Source organism: Periophthalmus magnuspinnatus, chromosome 8, assembly GCF_009829125.3.
Source record: "Periophthalmus magnuspinnatus isolate fPerMag1 chromosome 8, fPerMag1.2.pri, whole genome shotgun sequence".
In the NCBI taxonomy this organism is placed as follows: Eukaryota; Metazoa; Chordata; class Actinopteri; order Gobiiformes; family Gobiidae; genus Periophthalmus; species Periophthalmus magnuspinnatus.
The window spans coordinates 25329483-25347301 of NC_047133.1; the positions used below are offsets into that span (position 1 = coordinate 25329483).

The window sequence follows — 17819 nt, forward strand, 5'->3', positions numbered from 1 at the left end:
CAGCAGCGCCTCAGCCCTGCACATTCAAAACACATCTCCAGAGAACAGCAACAGACAAAGAGACAGATGGCTGGAGACGCACATCTTACTCTCCATCCTGCAGGGCAAGTCCAAACCCCACCAAACTCCACCACCCGCTCCAGCAGCCCCTATCTCTACTGGACCGCTCCTACAGGCCTGGGTGACCTGTGTCTCAGAGAGCTCTCCTCAGGTGTCTGCTCCAGACAGGCGCACAGCCTCTGAAGACTTGATTAATTTGGTGGGCTGAGTTAACGTGAGCTGTGGGCAATCTAGGACAGCATTCTTCATCTTCACCCACTTCCGCAGCAGGTGCCTGCCCCAATTCTGAGGCAACAGCTTCTGCACAATTAATGTTTCCATCCTCATCATCAGCAAATGTTAATGCACTAGAGTGCTCACAAAACCTGGAGCAAAAGCTATAACCATGGTACGTAAATAAATAAATAAATAAATAAATAAACAAACAAATAAATAAATAGTGTTATAGGTGACGAATGGCACAAAGACCAGGGCATCAGACGATGTTACTACCTACACCTGTAAGCATGGCCTATGCCTTTCTGTGATGTGCTCAATTCAAGTTATGTTAAAAGTATAGGACAAAAGTGCCAGGCGGTTCAAAAACACAATATCTTTGAGATATTTAGCTCTATAGCTCCCCCTGCTGCTACTTAGGCCTTCTTGCAAATGTCTCATTTGGCCGGTTGGCATTTTCTCACGTAACAACAGCTATAGAATAGGATTCATGTGGATATTATAATATAACAGGCCTATATTAGCCTTTCTCTACGTTAAACATGGCCGTTTCTTATACCCTACCCACACGCTAAATGGAATACACATGCTACCAGGTGAATTGTGTGTGTATATGTGTACACACACACACACATATATATATATATATATATATATATATATATATATATATATATATATATATATATATATATATATATATATATATATATATATATATATATATATATATATATATATATATATATATATATATATATATATATATATATATATATATATATATATATATATATATATATATATATATATATATATATATATATATATATATGATATCTGTATGCTATGTGTGCTATATCCTTGGTCTATCACATGAGGATAGACAAGTTGTCGTGTCATGTGACAGTAGAGTTGACGTCATGCGCCACCGGCAGCCGTTAGTCTATCTAATCAAAGATAGCCAAAGAGACAGGCACAGTAAGTATTAGTGCGTCCACAGTTCCACACACACTCCCACATGATGAGTCCACTAACCCACAGGGACAGAGCCTGGAACAGGACCAAACTAAGCAGACTAAACTGGACTCAAACCAGGAACGTGCTATAAGAGACAACGCAGCATAGCAGCATAGAGTTTGTGAGAATGCTGTCGGTCTATAGGACATCAAAATAATAAGCACTGGGCACCGTCGACCGACTTGACGCAACGAGCGTCGTGCGTCAGTGCGTTGGGGAGGCGTTGGTGCATCTGTAGGCTGTTGTAGGTTGTTAAATCGCCGCGCCTGTCAGAGACAAGCATCCCACTATCCTGTACGAGAATATTTAACACTTTTATGTCAGAGTCTCCCTGTGCCTCTTAGAGTTGAAGAAGGTAAGCTAGCTGCGTTAATATGATTAAAAACGGCCATCACCAGCATCCAGTAAGCACGGCAACAGGGAAAGACGCAGGCACGACCCCCGCTGCAGCAGCATGCAGCCCCGAGAAGAGGAGACGGAAGATCCGAGTATGGTGCGATGGCTGGTGAGTGCACTATAGTGATCTGACGTGGTGTTTTAGCCTCTATCACTGCTTGGCCTGGTGTGTCTTATTTAAAAGGAAACTGCTCCGTCTTTTACTGGGCCGGTCTGCTGACCGTTCTAGGACTATCCCACTCAAGACTACTGGCTATCATTACATTCATAATGAACTTTTTTTCATCCGTTTTTTTTTTTTTTTTTTTCCAGGCTATAAACCCGTGTCAGGACTGTACCAACACTTGTTACTTTTTCTTGAGTAGGCCACTCTATGTTATTACATAACACTAGCTAGGCGCATTTAGTATGACCCTTGTTACAAGCAGTTATTGCAAAATAACCTAACCCATGAGGGCACTACAGGGACTGATTAGGCTTAATTGGATGGCTGGACTGCATATTTCTATTTCTAGGCGTAGCTCATTTTTACACAGGCCAACATGATGACACTTTTATTTAAATTCCAAATGTATTTCTTAGACTCTTCTAAACTGTTTATTGTAACTAATAATAATGCACTGTAATACCCTTAGATGTGTGTGCTATATTCCTGGTCTAATATAGTGCATAGCATGTTGGGCTTTCCTGGATGGATGAGTCTTGCATAGAGCTACAGAAACATTTTGAATACTTGTGTTGACCAGGATTATGGTGCCTTTCTTTAGTAAAATTCCTGCCAGTTAGGTGTGGCGGCTGGGCTGTATGTTTGGAGGAATGTTACAGAATATTTGGGATGCCACTATATTAACCGGTGGGATGAGCATGCAAAAAGCGCCTATGTCAACAAAGCTTATGACATCAACCCTCTCTGCCCTGCTGCCCACACCTGCCAGTTCCTGTGCTGTGAAGCAGTGCCCATCAGAGAACACTGGACACTAATTAGGACTATCTACTTATTCTTTCAGATGTTTTGGTTAGTGAAACAAGAGTTTAAAGTTCACTTGTTAATGATGTTGTAGGCTTCAAAGTCCACTTCCACTGTGTATCAGCTGACCATGTGAGTCTACATAAACACAAGCAGAGTATTCTGAGACAGTTTTTGGACTTGCCGTGTACATCAGCAAACTAAGTGTCTTTTTGATGCTTAGCTGCATCGTGGGTGTCCGCTAACAGTTTCTACCAATTAATATTTAATTCCTGCAGCGTAACACTGTCATGATCCACCCCCTCTAAAAAATACAAGAGGAATACAGTCACTCGTGGGTCATCAAGAAATCAAGCATGTCTTTAGACACAAATAACCCACTGCAAATTGTTATTTTGAAATTCTAAAATATTATGTACAAATCAATGATAACATATATTCAGTATCCAAATGATAAATTCGATAAAGAAAAAACTAAATTTTCCTGCCCCCATCTCTATTAGACATTACAGCCGTAAGTAATAATCTCCAATCAACCATGCAAAAAAATGGGCCTCTTCAGACCGCTTTCAGTTGCTGTTAAGTTTTTACAATAAATTGTAATAGTAAATGATCATTGGTCACATTTTTATAAAGTGCGTTCCCGCCTTCAAAGAACAGTATTGCTTTAGCCTTTAGTACGCTTTGTTTTACCTTGCACTCCTCCTTTGTTTTATAATTTATTTGTAATATTTGACATCTAACACAATCTAATCTTGATGTTCACCATATGTGTGCCTATAAAAATCTTTGTGCACAAGCAGAATAACTTGACAATACACATAATTATTCTAACTTTTGTATAATTGTTTTTTTCAGTTATGATATGGTACACTATGGCCACTCTAACCAGCTGCGACAGGCCAAAGCTATGGGAGATTACCTCATTGTTGGAGTGCACACTGACAGTAAGCTTATTTTCTCTATTTATATAACAATACAAATATGGATATTTATTGTTTCAAATTTTTGTTTCATATGGATTGTGATTACCAATGCATCACCATTTTTGTGCTTCTGTATAAAACTAAAGAAAAAACTTTTAATTGTCTTCTAGGTGAAATTGCAAAGCACAAAGGCCCACCAGTATTCACTCAGGAAGAACGGTACAAGATGGTGCGGGCAATAAAATGGGTGGATGAGGTGGTAGAGGGAGCACCTTATGTCACAACTCTGGAGACACTTGACAAATTCAACTGTGACTTCTGTGTACATGGGGGTACTTCACACTATTCTTTGTAACTTCAATAAATGCACAAATGATATGTTAACTTTAAAATGTTTTTTGTCTTTAGATGATATAACATTGACAGTAGATGGAAAAGACACATATGAAGAGGTGAAGAAGTCTGGGCGGTACAGGTGATGCCTGTTTTTCTTTTGAAAGCATTAGACCATTATCAACAAAATGGGTCAGTTAATGGTTTGCCATGTATTTCCAGGGAGTGTAAGCGAACACAGGGGGTTTCCACTACAGACCTGGTGGGCAGAATGCTGCTTATGACCAAAGCGCATCACAGCAACATAGTAGGTGCAACTCTGGTTCTCTCTTGTTCACTTAAATCATCTGAAATGCCTTAAATGCTTGTATGTTATCTTTTTCTAGGATAGCTCAAATTACCAACAGCACACAGACAATTTTGGGAAAGTAAGTTATAGTTTCTATAACTTGTTTTAAACACAAAGAATTATGAATCTGCCAAAATTAGCAATATATTGTGAGTCTCTATTTGGCGATATTTTATTGATATTGTGGGATGCTGTATTGAGTATATCACCATGCCATCTAAGATGTATTGGATTTAATTGTGAGGAACCCTGTGATTCCCAGCCCTACTAACAATGTGATAGAGAAGTTTTCACTGAAGTTGCCAAAGCCATGTTGGCCAGATGTCAACCATTGACAAACAAAGAGCTTTACTGTGGGGCCACTTGATAATCATGCTGCATTGCCCTCCCCTTCAAACTGAAGGCCACTGTTCGTCATGAGGAAGAAACTGCATTCTGTGGGCCTAAAGAGTGAAAAACAAGCTATGAATAAATATGAAATATGCCACCACAGGCTTGTTCTCATGCAGTTGTGTAAAAAGGTGGACAATGTAACATTGCTGGTGGGGTGAACATAGATCATGGTGAGCCGCACATTAGCTCTCCGCAGACCTGATGTGTAACTTGGCCTGCTGGTGTCACTTGCTTGTGTCCACGGACATAGATAACTTTTATGCCAAACTGTAGTACATTATAGGCACTGGAATAATATCTTCATTGAAGTTCCACAGAGAGCTTTAAAGTCAACACATTAGATGATACTGATGTAGTCTGTTTTATCCAGGGGTCTAATGCCCATAAGGGCCACAGTCCTTGGACAGGAGTGTCACAGTTCCTCCAGACCTCACAGAAGATCATCCAGTTTGCTTCAGGACAAGAACCTCAACCTGGAGACACAATAATTTATGTAGCAGGAGCCTTTGACCTATTCCGTATCCTTTAATCACTAAGCAATACCGATGTTTGTGACACCCAACTGTAGGAAGTAATTTTCATAAATAAATATCCTTATCTCAAGTTGTACTAGACATTGGGCATGTTGATTTTCTGGAAGCAGTGCATAAACTCTCAGACAAGCCATACATTATAGTGGGATTACATTTTGATCAAGTAAGAGTCCACTCTCTAATTGTTTATATGCAAACTGTGACACTGTGACTCTGACTTGTATCTCTAATTTCAGGAAGTTAATCGGTACAAAGGCAAAAACTACCCCATTATGAATATCCACGAGAGAACACTCAGCGTCCTGGCATGTCGAGTAGGTGATTTTCTTTTACACAAAACAACATGATTCCACTTTGACTCTATAAACAATTGTACATTTTACAGTATGTATCAGAAGTTGTGATTGGTGCCCCATTTGCTGTCACAAAAGATTTACTTGATCATTTTAAGGTACATAACATACTATTTCCACATAAACAAATCTACAGTAAAGGAGAACATTGAATCATGTGTTACTTTTAGGTGGATGTAGTTTGTCACGGAAAGACTCAAATATATCCCGCCAAAGATGGCTCTGATCCTTATGCTGTAAGACTCATTTTGTCTGTTTGTTTCATACAAAAATACATTTGTGTGTTTCATAATAACAGATATTGTTTTACTTTGAACTCAGGAACCTAGAAGAATAGGAATCTTACGCACAGTGGATAGTGGGAACAGCCTCACAACTGATGCGATTGTGCAGAGAATAATCAAAAATAGGTAAAATTAATAAAATTAGGTGTATTTAATTCAATTGATCAAAGCATAGTTTGTGATGTGGCTAGGAAAGAATTTATAGACTTTTTGTATTTTACAGGTTGCTGTTTGAAGCCAGAAACCAGAAGAAAGAAGCCAAAGAGATTGCAGTCATTCAGGCCATGAAACGACAAGAGGAGGAAAAGAGTAAAAGGCAGAGCCCAGACTGTCAAGTCAAAATAAGTGTCAACCCATCCCCGAAAAACACATCTATTTGAACTTCTACTGATCAAATGTGTGTTATGAGACACTACTGATAGCAGTCCTTACATTTTATACCAGTGCCGTGCAGTCTATAATCACACCAGCAGATACATGACGTCTCTGTTGGAAGTGGTTCTCTGTATTTTTTAATATAATGTTCCACATATGCAAGGTCATGTTTCTCCTGTAGCAGCAGTACCAATGGGCTCACTTGAATAAACCACATAGGCGCTTGAGCCACAAGATAGCAGCTATAGGTGTACAACTATATTTTCAAAACAGAAAAAGAAAAATGGAAACTAATCATGTAACCTACTTATTTTTTCAGTTCTGATTAATTTCTCTTACTGTTATTATGCAGGTGGTCAGCTGGAGGCATTACTATTTATATGGGGCTTTTGTTGCCTTTTTAGCACTGTAATTTTACTGTGTATTCACTTATGTATTTATATGTATGCATTATAAAATACTATTGGGAAAGCTTGAACCGCTCAGGTTTTGGAGGATAGGACATGCAATTTGGTTGTTTGGATGTGTAAAGATAGCAAAAATATAATTTATAAAAAAAATATGAAACCTCATGATGTGTATATAATTGCGACTGACAGTCTAGGCACTGATCTATAGACTCAGTATTGTTCTGGTCTGTTTAAACAGAGATGTTTCAACAAAAAACACATAGCCTCTATGCACTCATATATTGGAGTGCATTTTAATCCTATACATTAGATCATGAGCAGCACAGCTGATTGTTTCAGCTCAAATGCGTTAAGCCTTTTATTTTGTATTATATTCCTTGTATATCATTCTGAAACTATGCCACATTTACTCAACTGTTAAGTTTGAACTGTACAAATTTACTTCTGTATCATATGGAACTGGATTTGGAGTATATTTTTTGTAGATCATATTTTTCTCACCTCTTTTGATTGGAAATTCAAAATATGTTCATAAGATTAATTGGTGTGTTATGTGTTATTATGTGCGTCAAATGAGAATGTGTCGGTGTAGGCCATGTAGGGTGACAGTGGAAAAGTAAAAACAATAAAATAATTATTGCTGATAAAAAAAAAAAAAGAGTCAAAGCTGTAAGAGTGGAAATGTGCTTTTTTATTGCATTTTTTTTTGTTTTATTTAACTAAACATCAGTAACAACAACAAAGAAATACATTAAATATTCTAATAGTATTCTTCAGTATTCTAATATCAGTAACATTGGGATTTATTTTAATAAACAACTACAGTTCAAGAAAAGTACAAGAAAAGATGACTTATTTGTATTATCAGAAAATGTAGGATTTAACATATTTAACAATCGTCCCTAATTTGAAGCGTAATGACGTCACAGTTGCTCTTGAACCTGCACGCGCGGCAGCTGCAGATGCCTCTAACTAATAATGACCACGCCCCCTCTCCTCTTCTCCAAAAAATGCATGATCAGTTTGGAAATTGAAACTGGTTGGTTCAAAATCTAACTGACGATGCACAGATGTTTAAATATTCTTCCGGCCTCACTGCAGGTAGACGTTTTCCCAGAATTTTACAACAAACAATACTTTGCACTAAGGGCTGGCGGTATCACTGTTGTGTAGATGTGTATGGGACTGTGCCTCAAACAGCATGTCACTGAAGAAGAGAAAAGGGCAAAACTGAAAAACTCACAAATAGACCTAGACCTCTCCAAACATGCGGAAACGGAAACTAATGTTGTAAAGATTCTTCTTCTTGGTAAGTAAAGAAGTAGTAATAATGTTATTTCAAATAATTTCTTGGTTTGACCCATGTCTGTTTCTAGGGACAGCTGAGAGTGGTAAGAGCACGTTGATCAAACAAATAAAGATAATCCATAGTCAGGGTTTTTCTGAACAGGAGCTTCTCAGTTTTAAGGTAAATTAGATATGAATATTGCAGCACAAATGAAATGACTAAAAAGGATCATATTTCAGTATAATTGAGTACAAATTGTCTTTACAGCCTGCAGTATTCGACAACCTCCTCACTTCAATGAAGTTTGTCCTCCGGGGCATGGGGATTCTGAGGATAAATCTATCCAAAAAACAAAACAAGGTGAAAAAATAAAATCCTTATTAGTTTCGCGTCATGTAGTATTGCAATTCCTCACTGACCCACTAGATGGTAGTCTGCCTACAGTGCGTGCAGTGTGATGACAAATGGGACAGTATGATGTAATAACATTTATTAAAATGCGTTAACCAAAGTGAAAAGTAATTTAACTTTTTACCTTTATATAGTTAAAAGTGAAAAATAGATTTTAGGGCTGCAAGATTGCTAGGACTACACTAATTTTGTTTACATAATATTTTTGTTCTCTTCTCAGTATCAAATGTTAAATGTTTGTTAAAAATCTAAACATTGAACAGACTCTTATATCAAAACATAAATCACAAATTAACACAATTAATCTATTAGAAAAATGTCACTTATATATTTTTTCTAAAATTGTTCAGCAGATTACATGTTTTATTTCATGTATGGTTTGACAAAAAGTACACTTACTGATGTCCTTTCTTTGATAGGGTCATGGGGGATTTAAAATGTTTATCTGTTGTCTTTATTTATCTGAAAATCAGGTGCATGCCTGTTCGATCCTGTCGTGCAGCCAGTGTCTGGGAGAGGACCAGGAGCTACTCCCCTTTGTGGCCCAGGCCTTCTGTGCTCTGTGGTCTGACCGTGGAGTCCGGTCTGCTGCAGCCAGAGGTTATGAGTTTGAGCTCAACGACTCTGCCCTCTAGTGAGTAGTGTGTGACCTGAGGTGCAGCATGCTGCACACAGCCCATTTACATCTCAGTGGAAATGTCAAGGTAAATTACATAGAGAGGAGCAGCTCTCCGGTAGACTACAGCCCAACAGTAAGCCTAGTGCCAGGAATAGGTCAGGAAATTATGTCAGCAACAACATGCTGGAAGGAGAGTACTAAACTGGAACTAAATATAAAACATGAATTCAGAACTCTGGTGGTGAGATGTGAAATGCATGTAGAGACTGCAGCCTCCTTTAAATTAATTTAGCTCTTGCTGTTGCATCTGAATACACAGATACATTTCTATTGAGCTTATCTTTAAATGGTTTGGGATTAGACCTGGAAAATAACACATTTTGAAGTATGACAAATTACTGTGAAAAAGTAGGCAAACGATAATATTGAATGCCATCAGGCCACTGACACAATAACCCTAAAACAGGGTTGCCTCCAAAAAAAAACAATTCTATGCACATAGTACTGTTAATGAACATGAGCTGCAACAACTAACCACTTAATGAGTCATAGAAGTTCCACACAATAAATATTGACTCCCAAAAATAATTGCAATAAGTCGATATAGTAATTATCCTGACAGGCCTATTTGGGATGCCATTTTTAAAAGCAAACTCAAATCTTTACCTTTTACTACATCATTGTAGAGGTACCATGCTAACTCACCTAAACCTTAGTATTACAAATTTGTGTCATCCATTTTGTTCATTCCTTTGCTCCTTTTAGTGACATGGCTATGATCTTTTTATATCAATAATGAAATATCTAATTTTGTTGCATTGTGCGTTCTACTAGGGGACTTCAACGCCTACGTAGGTAACGAGAGTGACACCTGGATGGGGGTGATCGGGAAGAATTGCCTCCCTAATCTGAACCCGAGTGGTGTTCTGTTGTTGGACTCCTGTGCTAGTCAGTTTGTCCATAACGAACACCATATTCGAGCACAAGGGTCTCCATTAGTGCATATGACACCAGTACACCCTAAGTTGGTGGTCGATGATCGATTTTGTTGTCATGTCATCTGACCTCTTCATCCAAGTGTCCTTCTGACCTTGGACACTTCGGTGAAGAGAGGGGCAGAGCTGGTGGTGAGTTGGATGCGCTGGCAGAGGAGGAAGCCGGACAGACCTGGCCAGCCTAAAAGTATGGTGAGGGTCTGTTGGGGACGTCTGGTGGAGCCCTCTATCAGGGGGGCTTTCAACTGACACCTCTGGGAGAGTTCTCCCAGATCCTGGGGGAGGTAGGGGACATGGATTCTGAGTGGGCCATGTTCTCTCCCTCTATTGTCGATGCTTGCTCTGGTCGTAAGGTCTGCGGTGCTTGTGGTACTCGGTGGTGGACATTAGAAGTAAGGGATGCCATCAGGTTGAAGGAGTCTTATTGAGCCTTGCTGGCTTGTAGGACTCCTGAGACAGCTGAAGGGTACCAGCGGGCCAAGTGCCAGTGGCTTGCACGGTCGCTGAGGCAAAAACTTGGGGTTGTGAGGAGTTTGGGGAGGCCATGGAGGAGGACTGTTGGATGGCCTCAAAGAGATTCTGGCACTGTTAGACGCCTCAGGAGGGGGAAGCAGTGCTTCACCATCACTGATAACAGTGCAGATGGAGAGCTGTTGACCTCAACTGCGGATGTTGTTGGACTTTTAGGTTCCCACTGTCTTCCGAGGAGGAAGCAGAGACTTGGCACCCAGAGGTGGACTCGTCCATCACCCTGGCTGAAATCACCGAGGTGGCTGGCAAGCTCCTTGGTGGCAATGCTCTGGGGGTGGACGAGATCCTTCCCGAGTACCTCAAGTCTCTGTATGTTGTGTGGCTGTCATGGCTGACATGTCTCTGCAACATCACGTGGGGCAGACCGGGGTGGTGGTCCCTCTGTTTAAGAGGCGAGGGGGGGTGGGGGGTTTGCTCTCAATCGGGTCCTCAAGGGCTCATGGGAGTTTGCCCAACCAGTCCATATTTGTTTTGTGGATCTGAAGAAGGTATTCGACCGTGTCCCACTTGGTGCCCTTTGGGGGGTGCTCCAGGAACATGGGGTGCAGGGCGCTTTGCTAAGGGCTGTCGGCTCCACGTATGTCCAGAGCAGGAGCCGAGTTCGCATTGCCAGCAGTAAGTTAGACCTGTTCCCGGTGCATGTTGGACTCTGCCAGGGCTGCCTTTTTTATCGGTTCTGTTCATTGTATTTATGGACAGAATTTCTAGGCGCAGCCAGGGGCTGGAGGGGGTCCAGGTCGGGAACCACAGGATCTCATCCCTGCTGATTGCAGATGATGTTGTCCTGATGGCTTCATTGCACCAGGACCTGCAGCAGGCACTGGGGCAGTTTCCAGCCTAGTGTGAAGTGGCTGAGATGAGAATCAGATCCTCCAAAGGCCATGGTTCTTGACCGGAAAAAGGTGTCTTGCCCTCTCCTGGTGGCTGGTGAGTCTCTGCCTCTAGTGGAGGAGTTCAAGGTTATCAGGGTCTTGTTCACGAGTGAGGGACAGCTGGAGCATGAGTTTGACAAGCGGATCGGTGCAGCGTTCGCAGTGATGGGGTTGCTGTACCGTTCTGTCGTGGTGAAAAAGGAGCTGAACCGAAAAGCAAAGCTCTCGATTTACCAGGCAATCTCCGTTCCTACTCTCACCTATGGTCATGACCGAAAGGACAAGATCACGGGTACAAGCTGTTGAAAGGGGTTTCCCCCAGGGTGGCTGGGTGCTCCCTCAGAGATAAGGTGAGGAGCTCGGTCACATGGGGGGAGCTTGGGGTAGAGCTGCTGCTCCTCCACGTTGAGAGGAGCCAGATGAGGTGGCTCGGGCATCTGTTCAGGATGCCTCCTGGATGCCTCCCTAGGGAGGTGTTCCGGGCATGTCCCACCAGAAGGCCCCGGGGAAGACCCAGGACACTCTGGAGGGACTATGTCTCTCGGTTGGCTTGGGAACGCCTTGGGGTCCCACCGGAGGAGCTGGTGGACGTGTGTGGGGAGGGGGAAGTCTGGGAGTCCCTGCTTTGATGGCTGCCCCGCGAACCAGCCCCAGATAATTTTGTTGCTTTTGTAAAATAAAAATGACAAATCTGATCTGACTAATTTAATTTTTGTTTGAATAACCCAAGATCAAAATAGCAGTTGCCTCATTGGGCTTCAGTAAATTTTGGTTTTAACAGAACGTGTTAGTCAATCATCTTATATTAATGGATGACTGTTTCATTGTTTGCTTTTCTAACATTGACAGGAACCAAGCAAATGCATAACTGTCCCAGAGAATCCCCTGTCCTTTAACAGTCAGCCTTGACAAGGAAAAATGCCCAAAAAAAAAAAAAACAGTGGGAAAAAGAGAAACCTAGAGGAGAGCCACAGTGATCCCTCACTGTGGTTCTCTACCATGGACAGACAAGCTGTAGATCTAGAGGTCATAGTAAATCTGACTTTTAAAAATCTTTTCACGAGGCACAAGGCAGTGATAGTTGTTCCCCCAAATGTGTGTCATCAACTTTAGATGACATGTCTGTTGTACATTTTGAGTTTCATTGTCAGAGCACAGTGGTTGAGATGGCACAATCATAAAACTAGATATTTTTTTTTCTTTTCACACTGCTGGACACTGCATCAATTTCCCCCTCCTGAAATATTGGATTAGTCATGACACTTTCAACTTCCCTAGTACCTGAAACCTTTAAAATGTGTTAAATGGTTTTCTTGAAGAGGTTTCACCTTCACAGATAATCTATAGTGTAAAATGTTGCACAGTCATATCATAGGTTTTTGCAATACTGTATAAAATCAGTTACTAAATCTACTTTTGCTCATTGTGTTAAAGTTTAATTTGTGGTGTTTTGTTCTTTTCTCTTCAGCCTCTTTGAAAATTTGAGTCGAATCATCTCTCCCAACTACATTCCCTCAGAGGCTGATGTTTTAAGAGTACGGGTACGAACCTGTGGGATCATTGAAACACAATTTCAGGTTAATGATTTTGTTTTTCGGTAAGACCATTTACTTTCATTATTGCTTTTGATATGACACAACACTGTACATATGCTGAAATAAATGCATTACTCGCCCTTTATGCCACAACTGTGTAATAAGACTTGGTTAATAAATGGCATTCTGTACAAAATACTACGCAAAGCAACGACATCTTCATGTGGACAAGCAGGGCGAGGACCCTCCACCCAAAAAGTTACAGTACACTTTTAATGAGTACACCTGTATTTTCACTGTCTACAAAAATTTTCAAGCCAGTAACATTCAAGGTTTTTATAAGACATGTACATTTTTGTACTGCATTATATTGGTTCTGGGCCATGTATAAAAATATAGTGTTATTTATTTACCGTTAACACTGGTTATTTACCATTTACCTGGTATTCCACAAAAAAGCGCACTATGCAACTTTTCTGGTGAGGGCTTGTATCTATGGAGATCGTATTATTACTTAAAACATGTATTCTTCCTGTGAGTGGGATTACCTCTCAACAAATCTGACTTGTACAGTATAGGCCGTCACACGTATCTATATCCAAGAAAGTTACACGGATGTAAATTAGCCTGCATAGCTAACTCTGGCACTTTTACATGCTGTACTAACACATGTTGATCAATGTGCACTGTCCCATATTTAATAAATAAACATAAACATGTACAATAATATTAAACTGATTCATAAAGAGCTACATAGGCATTAGTGTTTTTTTTAAATGTAAGGTGAAGTAAGTTTACCCGGAATCCTTGAGTTGGGTATAACTGCATCACTGACGGTAAAGGGACCTGCCATCTCTCCTGCTTATAAAATATGAATGATCTCCTCTTTTTCTTGCTATATCTTACTCCTGTCAGTCGTTCTCCATTTCAGGAAATCAACGGTCCAAAATGTTTTAACAGTAGATACAAAAATATTTACAGAGGGAATTTTGGATATCTCATTTAGTATTTGAGTAGATACGTATTTATTGTGTAACCAGTCACATTTTTCCTAATTTTTTGGAGATAAAACTTACATTTTATGATAATTTCATGTTTGATTTATCAGTCAAAACCTTTTAAGTGAAACTTTAAGGAGTGATCTTCATGTAAGAAAAATAATGAAATAAACTGAACAAAAAACATCTCATTTATCATTTGGCTAATGTTTGATATTGTTTGTTGCTACAAATCGTGGCATCCACATCCTGAAAACACACAGCAGAACAGATGTAGGCGGCTCGCAACCATTTTCAGTTTGACATCAGAGAAAAGGCTGTCAAATGCTACGCTTAACGCTACAGTCATCAAGCTTGTTAGAGCCAACTCTTGACTCTGGGGATAAAAGCTTTAATGCTTCTGACATGACTTCTGTAATCTTCTGGCCCCATTGGGAACTTGTTACCTGTGTCGCCAAGACCCACAGTTTCTGTGAGAGCGATATAGCCCATATGCTGCATCTACATTTTTAAACTTTACTTCCTTTTCTTTGTTGCTAGACACAGAACTTTAATGGGCCTATCTGAGCTTATAAAAATTGTTGTTGAACATTTTTATGTTGGCAGATTTTATGATGTTGGAGGACAGTGCAGTGAGCGAAGAAAGTGGCTCAACTGTTTCGACTGCATTGATGCCATTTTGTTTGTTGTGGCACTAAGCAGCTATGATGGCACACTGACAGGACAGTCATCAATGGTGTGTTATTGAAAGATCACAATACTGTTATTTGAGGGGGCTGGATAATTGATTCCTCTTTTCTTATAGAATAAGTTACAGCAGAGTCTTGAACTTTTCTCATCCATCTGTAACAATGGGATTTTTAACAGCACGTCACTGGTAAATATGCAGTCCTCAAATGTGCTCATAGTATCTTTGATAAGTATCCATTTTGGACAAGCACAGCTGTACTGTGGGTGCTAAATCTGATCTGTTGTCATCCTCAGGTGTTACTTTTAAATGAATATCTTTGAAACTATTTTTGTTTAGATTTTGTTCATGAACAAGGCAGATCTTTTCCAAGAGAAGATTTTAAAATCTGGAAGGCACTTAAAATTGTACCTGCCTTCATATACGGGTGAGAATAACATTCTGACCTAGTGGATATGGCAAAAACTCTTCTTTTCTGGTTTCCTGGGTCCTCTCCTGCCTCTTGGGTAATCACTATTCTTTTTGACCAATGTGTTGCATGCACCTCCACTGCCCCTGAACGGGTTACTGTATTTCTCAAGCTTAGGAACAAGACTAATAATGTACTAAAGGCAGTAAGAAAGAATGAACAGCCCTCAAGTTTCACTTCATATTTTATTGCCTGATTTTCATTTTCTTATTCTTCATTAGGAGCAGACTGTGAGGTGGATGCAGCTGCCAATTACATCACTACAATGTTTTCATCGTGTAACACCAATACTGACAAACCTGTGTATCATCACTTCACAACTGCCACAGACAGTGACACTACACATGTGGCCTTCCAGATGCTCACTCAACAGATTTTAATGGAAAATATTGGTGCTTTCCATTTGCACTAGAGATCAGATTTTTGTTCAGGGTTTTGCATTATACACACTATAGCGTTTTACAATGTGATTTTGATATTTTAATAAAATGTTTTTAAATCATTAACTAACCATTGGTTTTATATAGTGCCTTTTAAGGTGGCCTAAGCGCTTAAAAAAGCTTTATGATCAGTCTCCTTATCCCCCAACAAAATACCGTTTCTTTATTAAATATAACACAAAATATGTGACAAAACTCTCTTGAACGTTTGAATTGAGTAGGCTATAAAATAGCTGCATATAGTCTACATTTATTTAATGAAAACTCATGTTTTGGCACCATACCATAACATTCAATGACAAAATCAAAAAGAATCCCCGTGCAACAACTGTATAAACCTCGGAGTGGTTTTCATGCGTAGAAGAGGCACCCCTGGGCGCGTTGCTCAGTCTGCTGCACAGTCCGCTGCGTCCAGGGAGAGGAAGACTTCAGCCGAGCATTTAAAGGAGCCTTTCAGTTCTTGGAAGAGTTCACAACTCTGCAGGTTTGGTGTAATTTCTTTGATGCAAACGGGCTGTGTGGAACAGAAATATTTAAGTAGCCAAAGACGTTTTGTGATGAGCTTTTAGGCCTATAATAGCATGGGATTTAGCTTTAAGGACAGACATTGACTGACCATGGTCTTGAAGAAACTGCGTGGCGTAAGTTCTGAAAGCAAGTTGGCCGCTGACTCTGAGCTGTCTGTCGGTTGCGTCTCGCCTCTCTTTGCGTATGGAGACCGCCGGATCCCGGACAACAAACCAGATGCCCTGCCCACTGAGTAGTAACTTGGTCCGCCGGCCATCTGTTTGTACCACCCCTCCGTCGGACTGCACGCCAAAAGCACGAAAAACACTGTGATGCAGCAGCAGAGTTTGACTGACATTTCCATGCCGTAGGCTGGGAGTTCTTTGTGAGTCCTTTGTGTCACTGCTCTAAACGCTCTGCTCAAACTTGCCTCTCCTCTTATAGGTGAGCGGCGTCATGGTGTCGTCAGCTGGAGTGCGAGTGATGAAGATGAACTGAGACTTTACGCACGAGTCCCATTTTCTTGTAGTAGCCCAGACCTAATGATTAAAAAAACCAAACATGCGAACAACTAGTTAATTTGAACGTTAATGGACATTCCAAGCCAAATACACAAATTCAGAAACCATAACAAATGGATCATAGCCTACATACAGAGGAAGGCTATGATATGTCTTTAGCCACGAAGCCAAAGCATCACGGAACAACTCATGTTTAACCACAGTCTCACAGCTTTTCAAATTCCAATGATGACCTCCACAGTGCCCTCATCACCTATGTCCCGCACGTTCCAGTTATTGTCACCCCAGACTTCCCTTTAGGCCTACTTACCTGCTGCAACACTGCAATTTCCCTTTGTTGGGACAAATAAAGGTTCTCTCATCTTAACTCTGGGCTGCTAGATTATGTATTTAATAATAATCACTCAAACTACTCTGTAAAACCATTAGGATATATATATATATATATATATATATATATATATATATATATATATATATATATATATATATATATATATATATATATATATATGTGTGGTAAGAATCATGTAACTTGCAGAGACAATTATTTCCCTTTATAGTGCAGTATAAGATCCATCCACTTCCATAGGCTCAAATCATGAGCTGATAGAGGAGAAACAGTCTGGGTTTGGGTAAAATATTTATAATCTAATTATTAATTTATTTATAACACTATGTAGACCCATTGTAACGCCAAATGGACCTAACTTGTTTATGACCCTGTGTCATATCTCACAAAGCGCACGTTGAGTTTATTGTGGCATCCTCATAAAAGCAAGTCACTCAGTTTCACTGCTACGCCTAAAATCTGAAAACATGGCCCCATGTAGCCTAGGAGAAACATTGGGCCAATTTATATTTTCGAATGGAGCCCACGCGCTGACACCAATCATTCTTCATGGCACAGGTGAGATCTCAGTGGCTCTTCTCTCCAAAGAGAGCAACTTTCTGTGTGAGATCTGCTCTGGAAAAACCTATGCAATTGTGCATGAGCCTGGTGAGAACAACTTCGCCACCTAGTGGAACATTTCTAAAACCACATTTAAAGTTCCACTTGAACTCATTCAATTCAGTTTACTTTTGTAAAGTCCAAAATCACGGCAGCATTTGCCTCTTAGGGCTGAACATGAGAACTTGATTTAACTAACAGAAAGCTAGACAATCAACAATAAAACAGAAACAGACAAGCAAATGGAAGCAAATGAATGTCCCAGAACATCCCTTGTCCTTAGACCCTGCTTTTCAGCAATAAATAAATAAATAAATAAATAAATAAATAAATAAATAAATAAATAAATAAATAAATAAATAAATAAATAAATAAATA

General features: G+C 40.0%; 3 protein-coding genes across 6 annotated transcripts in view; 2 read left to right on the top strand and 1 right to left on the bottom strand.

Moving 5' to 3' along the window:
• The window catches only part of LOC117374964 (guanine nucleotide-binding protein G(o) subunit alpha-like), a 170740-nt gene extending 155215 nt beyond the window's left edge, over positions 1-15525 (top strand). The window contains exons 2-11 of one of the 4 annotated variants that reach the window (XM_055223508.1): positions 7695-7716; positions 7789-7924; positions 7992-8083; positions 8171-8263; positions 8788-8948; positions 12800-12928; positions 14471-14600; positions 14670-14741; positions 14892-14979; positions 15243-15481. In XM_055223508.1, the coding sequence (XP_055079483.1) occupies positions 7789-7924; positions 7992-8083; positions 8171-8263; positions 8788-8948; positions 12800-12928; positions 14471-14600; positions 14670-14741; positions 14892-14979; positions 15243-15433 (1092 nt within the window). In that variant the 5' untranslated portion in view covers positions 7695-7716 and the 3' untranslated portion in view covers positions 15434-15481. Of the gene's footprint in view, positions 1-7579; positions 7717-7788; positions 7925-7991; positions 8084-8170; positions 8264-8787; positions 8949-12799; positions 12929-14470; positions 14601-14669; positions 14742-14891; positions 14980-15242 lie in introns of those variants that run through there. The other 3 variants (XM_033971201.2, XM_055223509.1, XM_055223510.1) reach the window with 3 other exon arrangements.
• Positions 1503-6856, top strand: LOC117374846 (ethanolamine-phosphate cytidylyltransferase-like). The gene is made up of 13 exons (XM_033971044.2): positions 1503-1801; positions 3518-3606; positions 3756-3917; positions 3994-4060; positions 4141-4225; positions 4305-4346; positions 5031-5178; positions 5274-5356; positions 5430-5507; positions 5579-5644; positions 5717-5782; positions 5868-5956; positions 6054-6856. Exons 1-13 carry the CDS (start codon positions 1671-1673, stop codon positions 6208-6210), a joined length of 1263 nt encoding a protein of 420 aa, XP_033826935.1. The 5' UTR covers positions 1503-1670; the 3' UTR covers positions 6211-6856.
• Positions 15526-15751: 226 nt separating the features above from the next.
• Positions 15752-16393, bottom strand: LOC117375100 (neuropeptide B-like). The gene is made up of 2 exons (XM_033971353.2): positions 16078-16393; positions 15752-15975 (listed from the first exon to the last, which is right to left on the bottom strand). Exons 1-2 carry the CDS (start codon positions 16330-16332, stop codon positions 15847-15849), a joined length of 384 nt encoding a protein of 127 aa, XP_033827244.1. The 5' UTR covers positions 16333-16393; the 3' UTR covers positions 15752-15846.
• Between the last annotated feature and the right edge of the window lie 1426 nt (positions 16394-17819).

Excerpts from the sequence above, each read along its gene's own strand:
- LOC117375100 (XM_033971353.2), bottom strand. The coding sequence starts at position 16,332 with ATGGAAATGTCAGTCAAACTCTGCTGCTGCATCACAGTGTTTTTCGTG. Across the intron at positions 15,976-16,077 it reads GCAGTTTCTTCAAGACCATG|CCCGTTTGCATCAAAGAAAT; the intron begins GTCAGTCAATGT and ends TGTTCCACACAG.
- LOC117374846 (XM_033971044.2), top strand. The coding sequence starts at position 1,671 with ATGATTAAAAACGGCCATCACCAGCATCCAGTAAGCACGGCAACAGGG. Across the intron at positions 4,226-4,304 it reads AAGCGCATCACAGCAACATA|GATAGCTCAAATTACCAACA; the intron begins GTAGGTGCAACT and ends ATCTTTTTCTAG. Across the intron at positions 5,957-6,053 it reads CAGAGAATAATCAAAAATAG|GTTGCTGTTTGAAGCCAGAA; the intron begins GTAAAATTAATA and ends TGTATTTTACAG.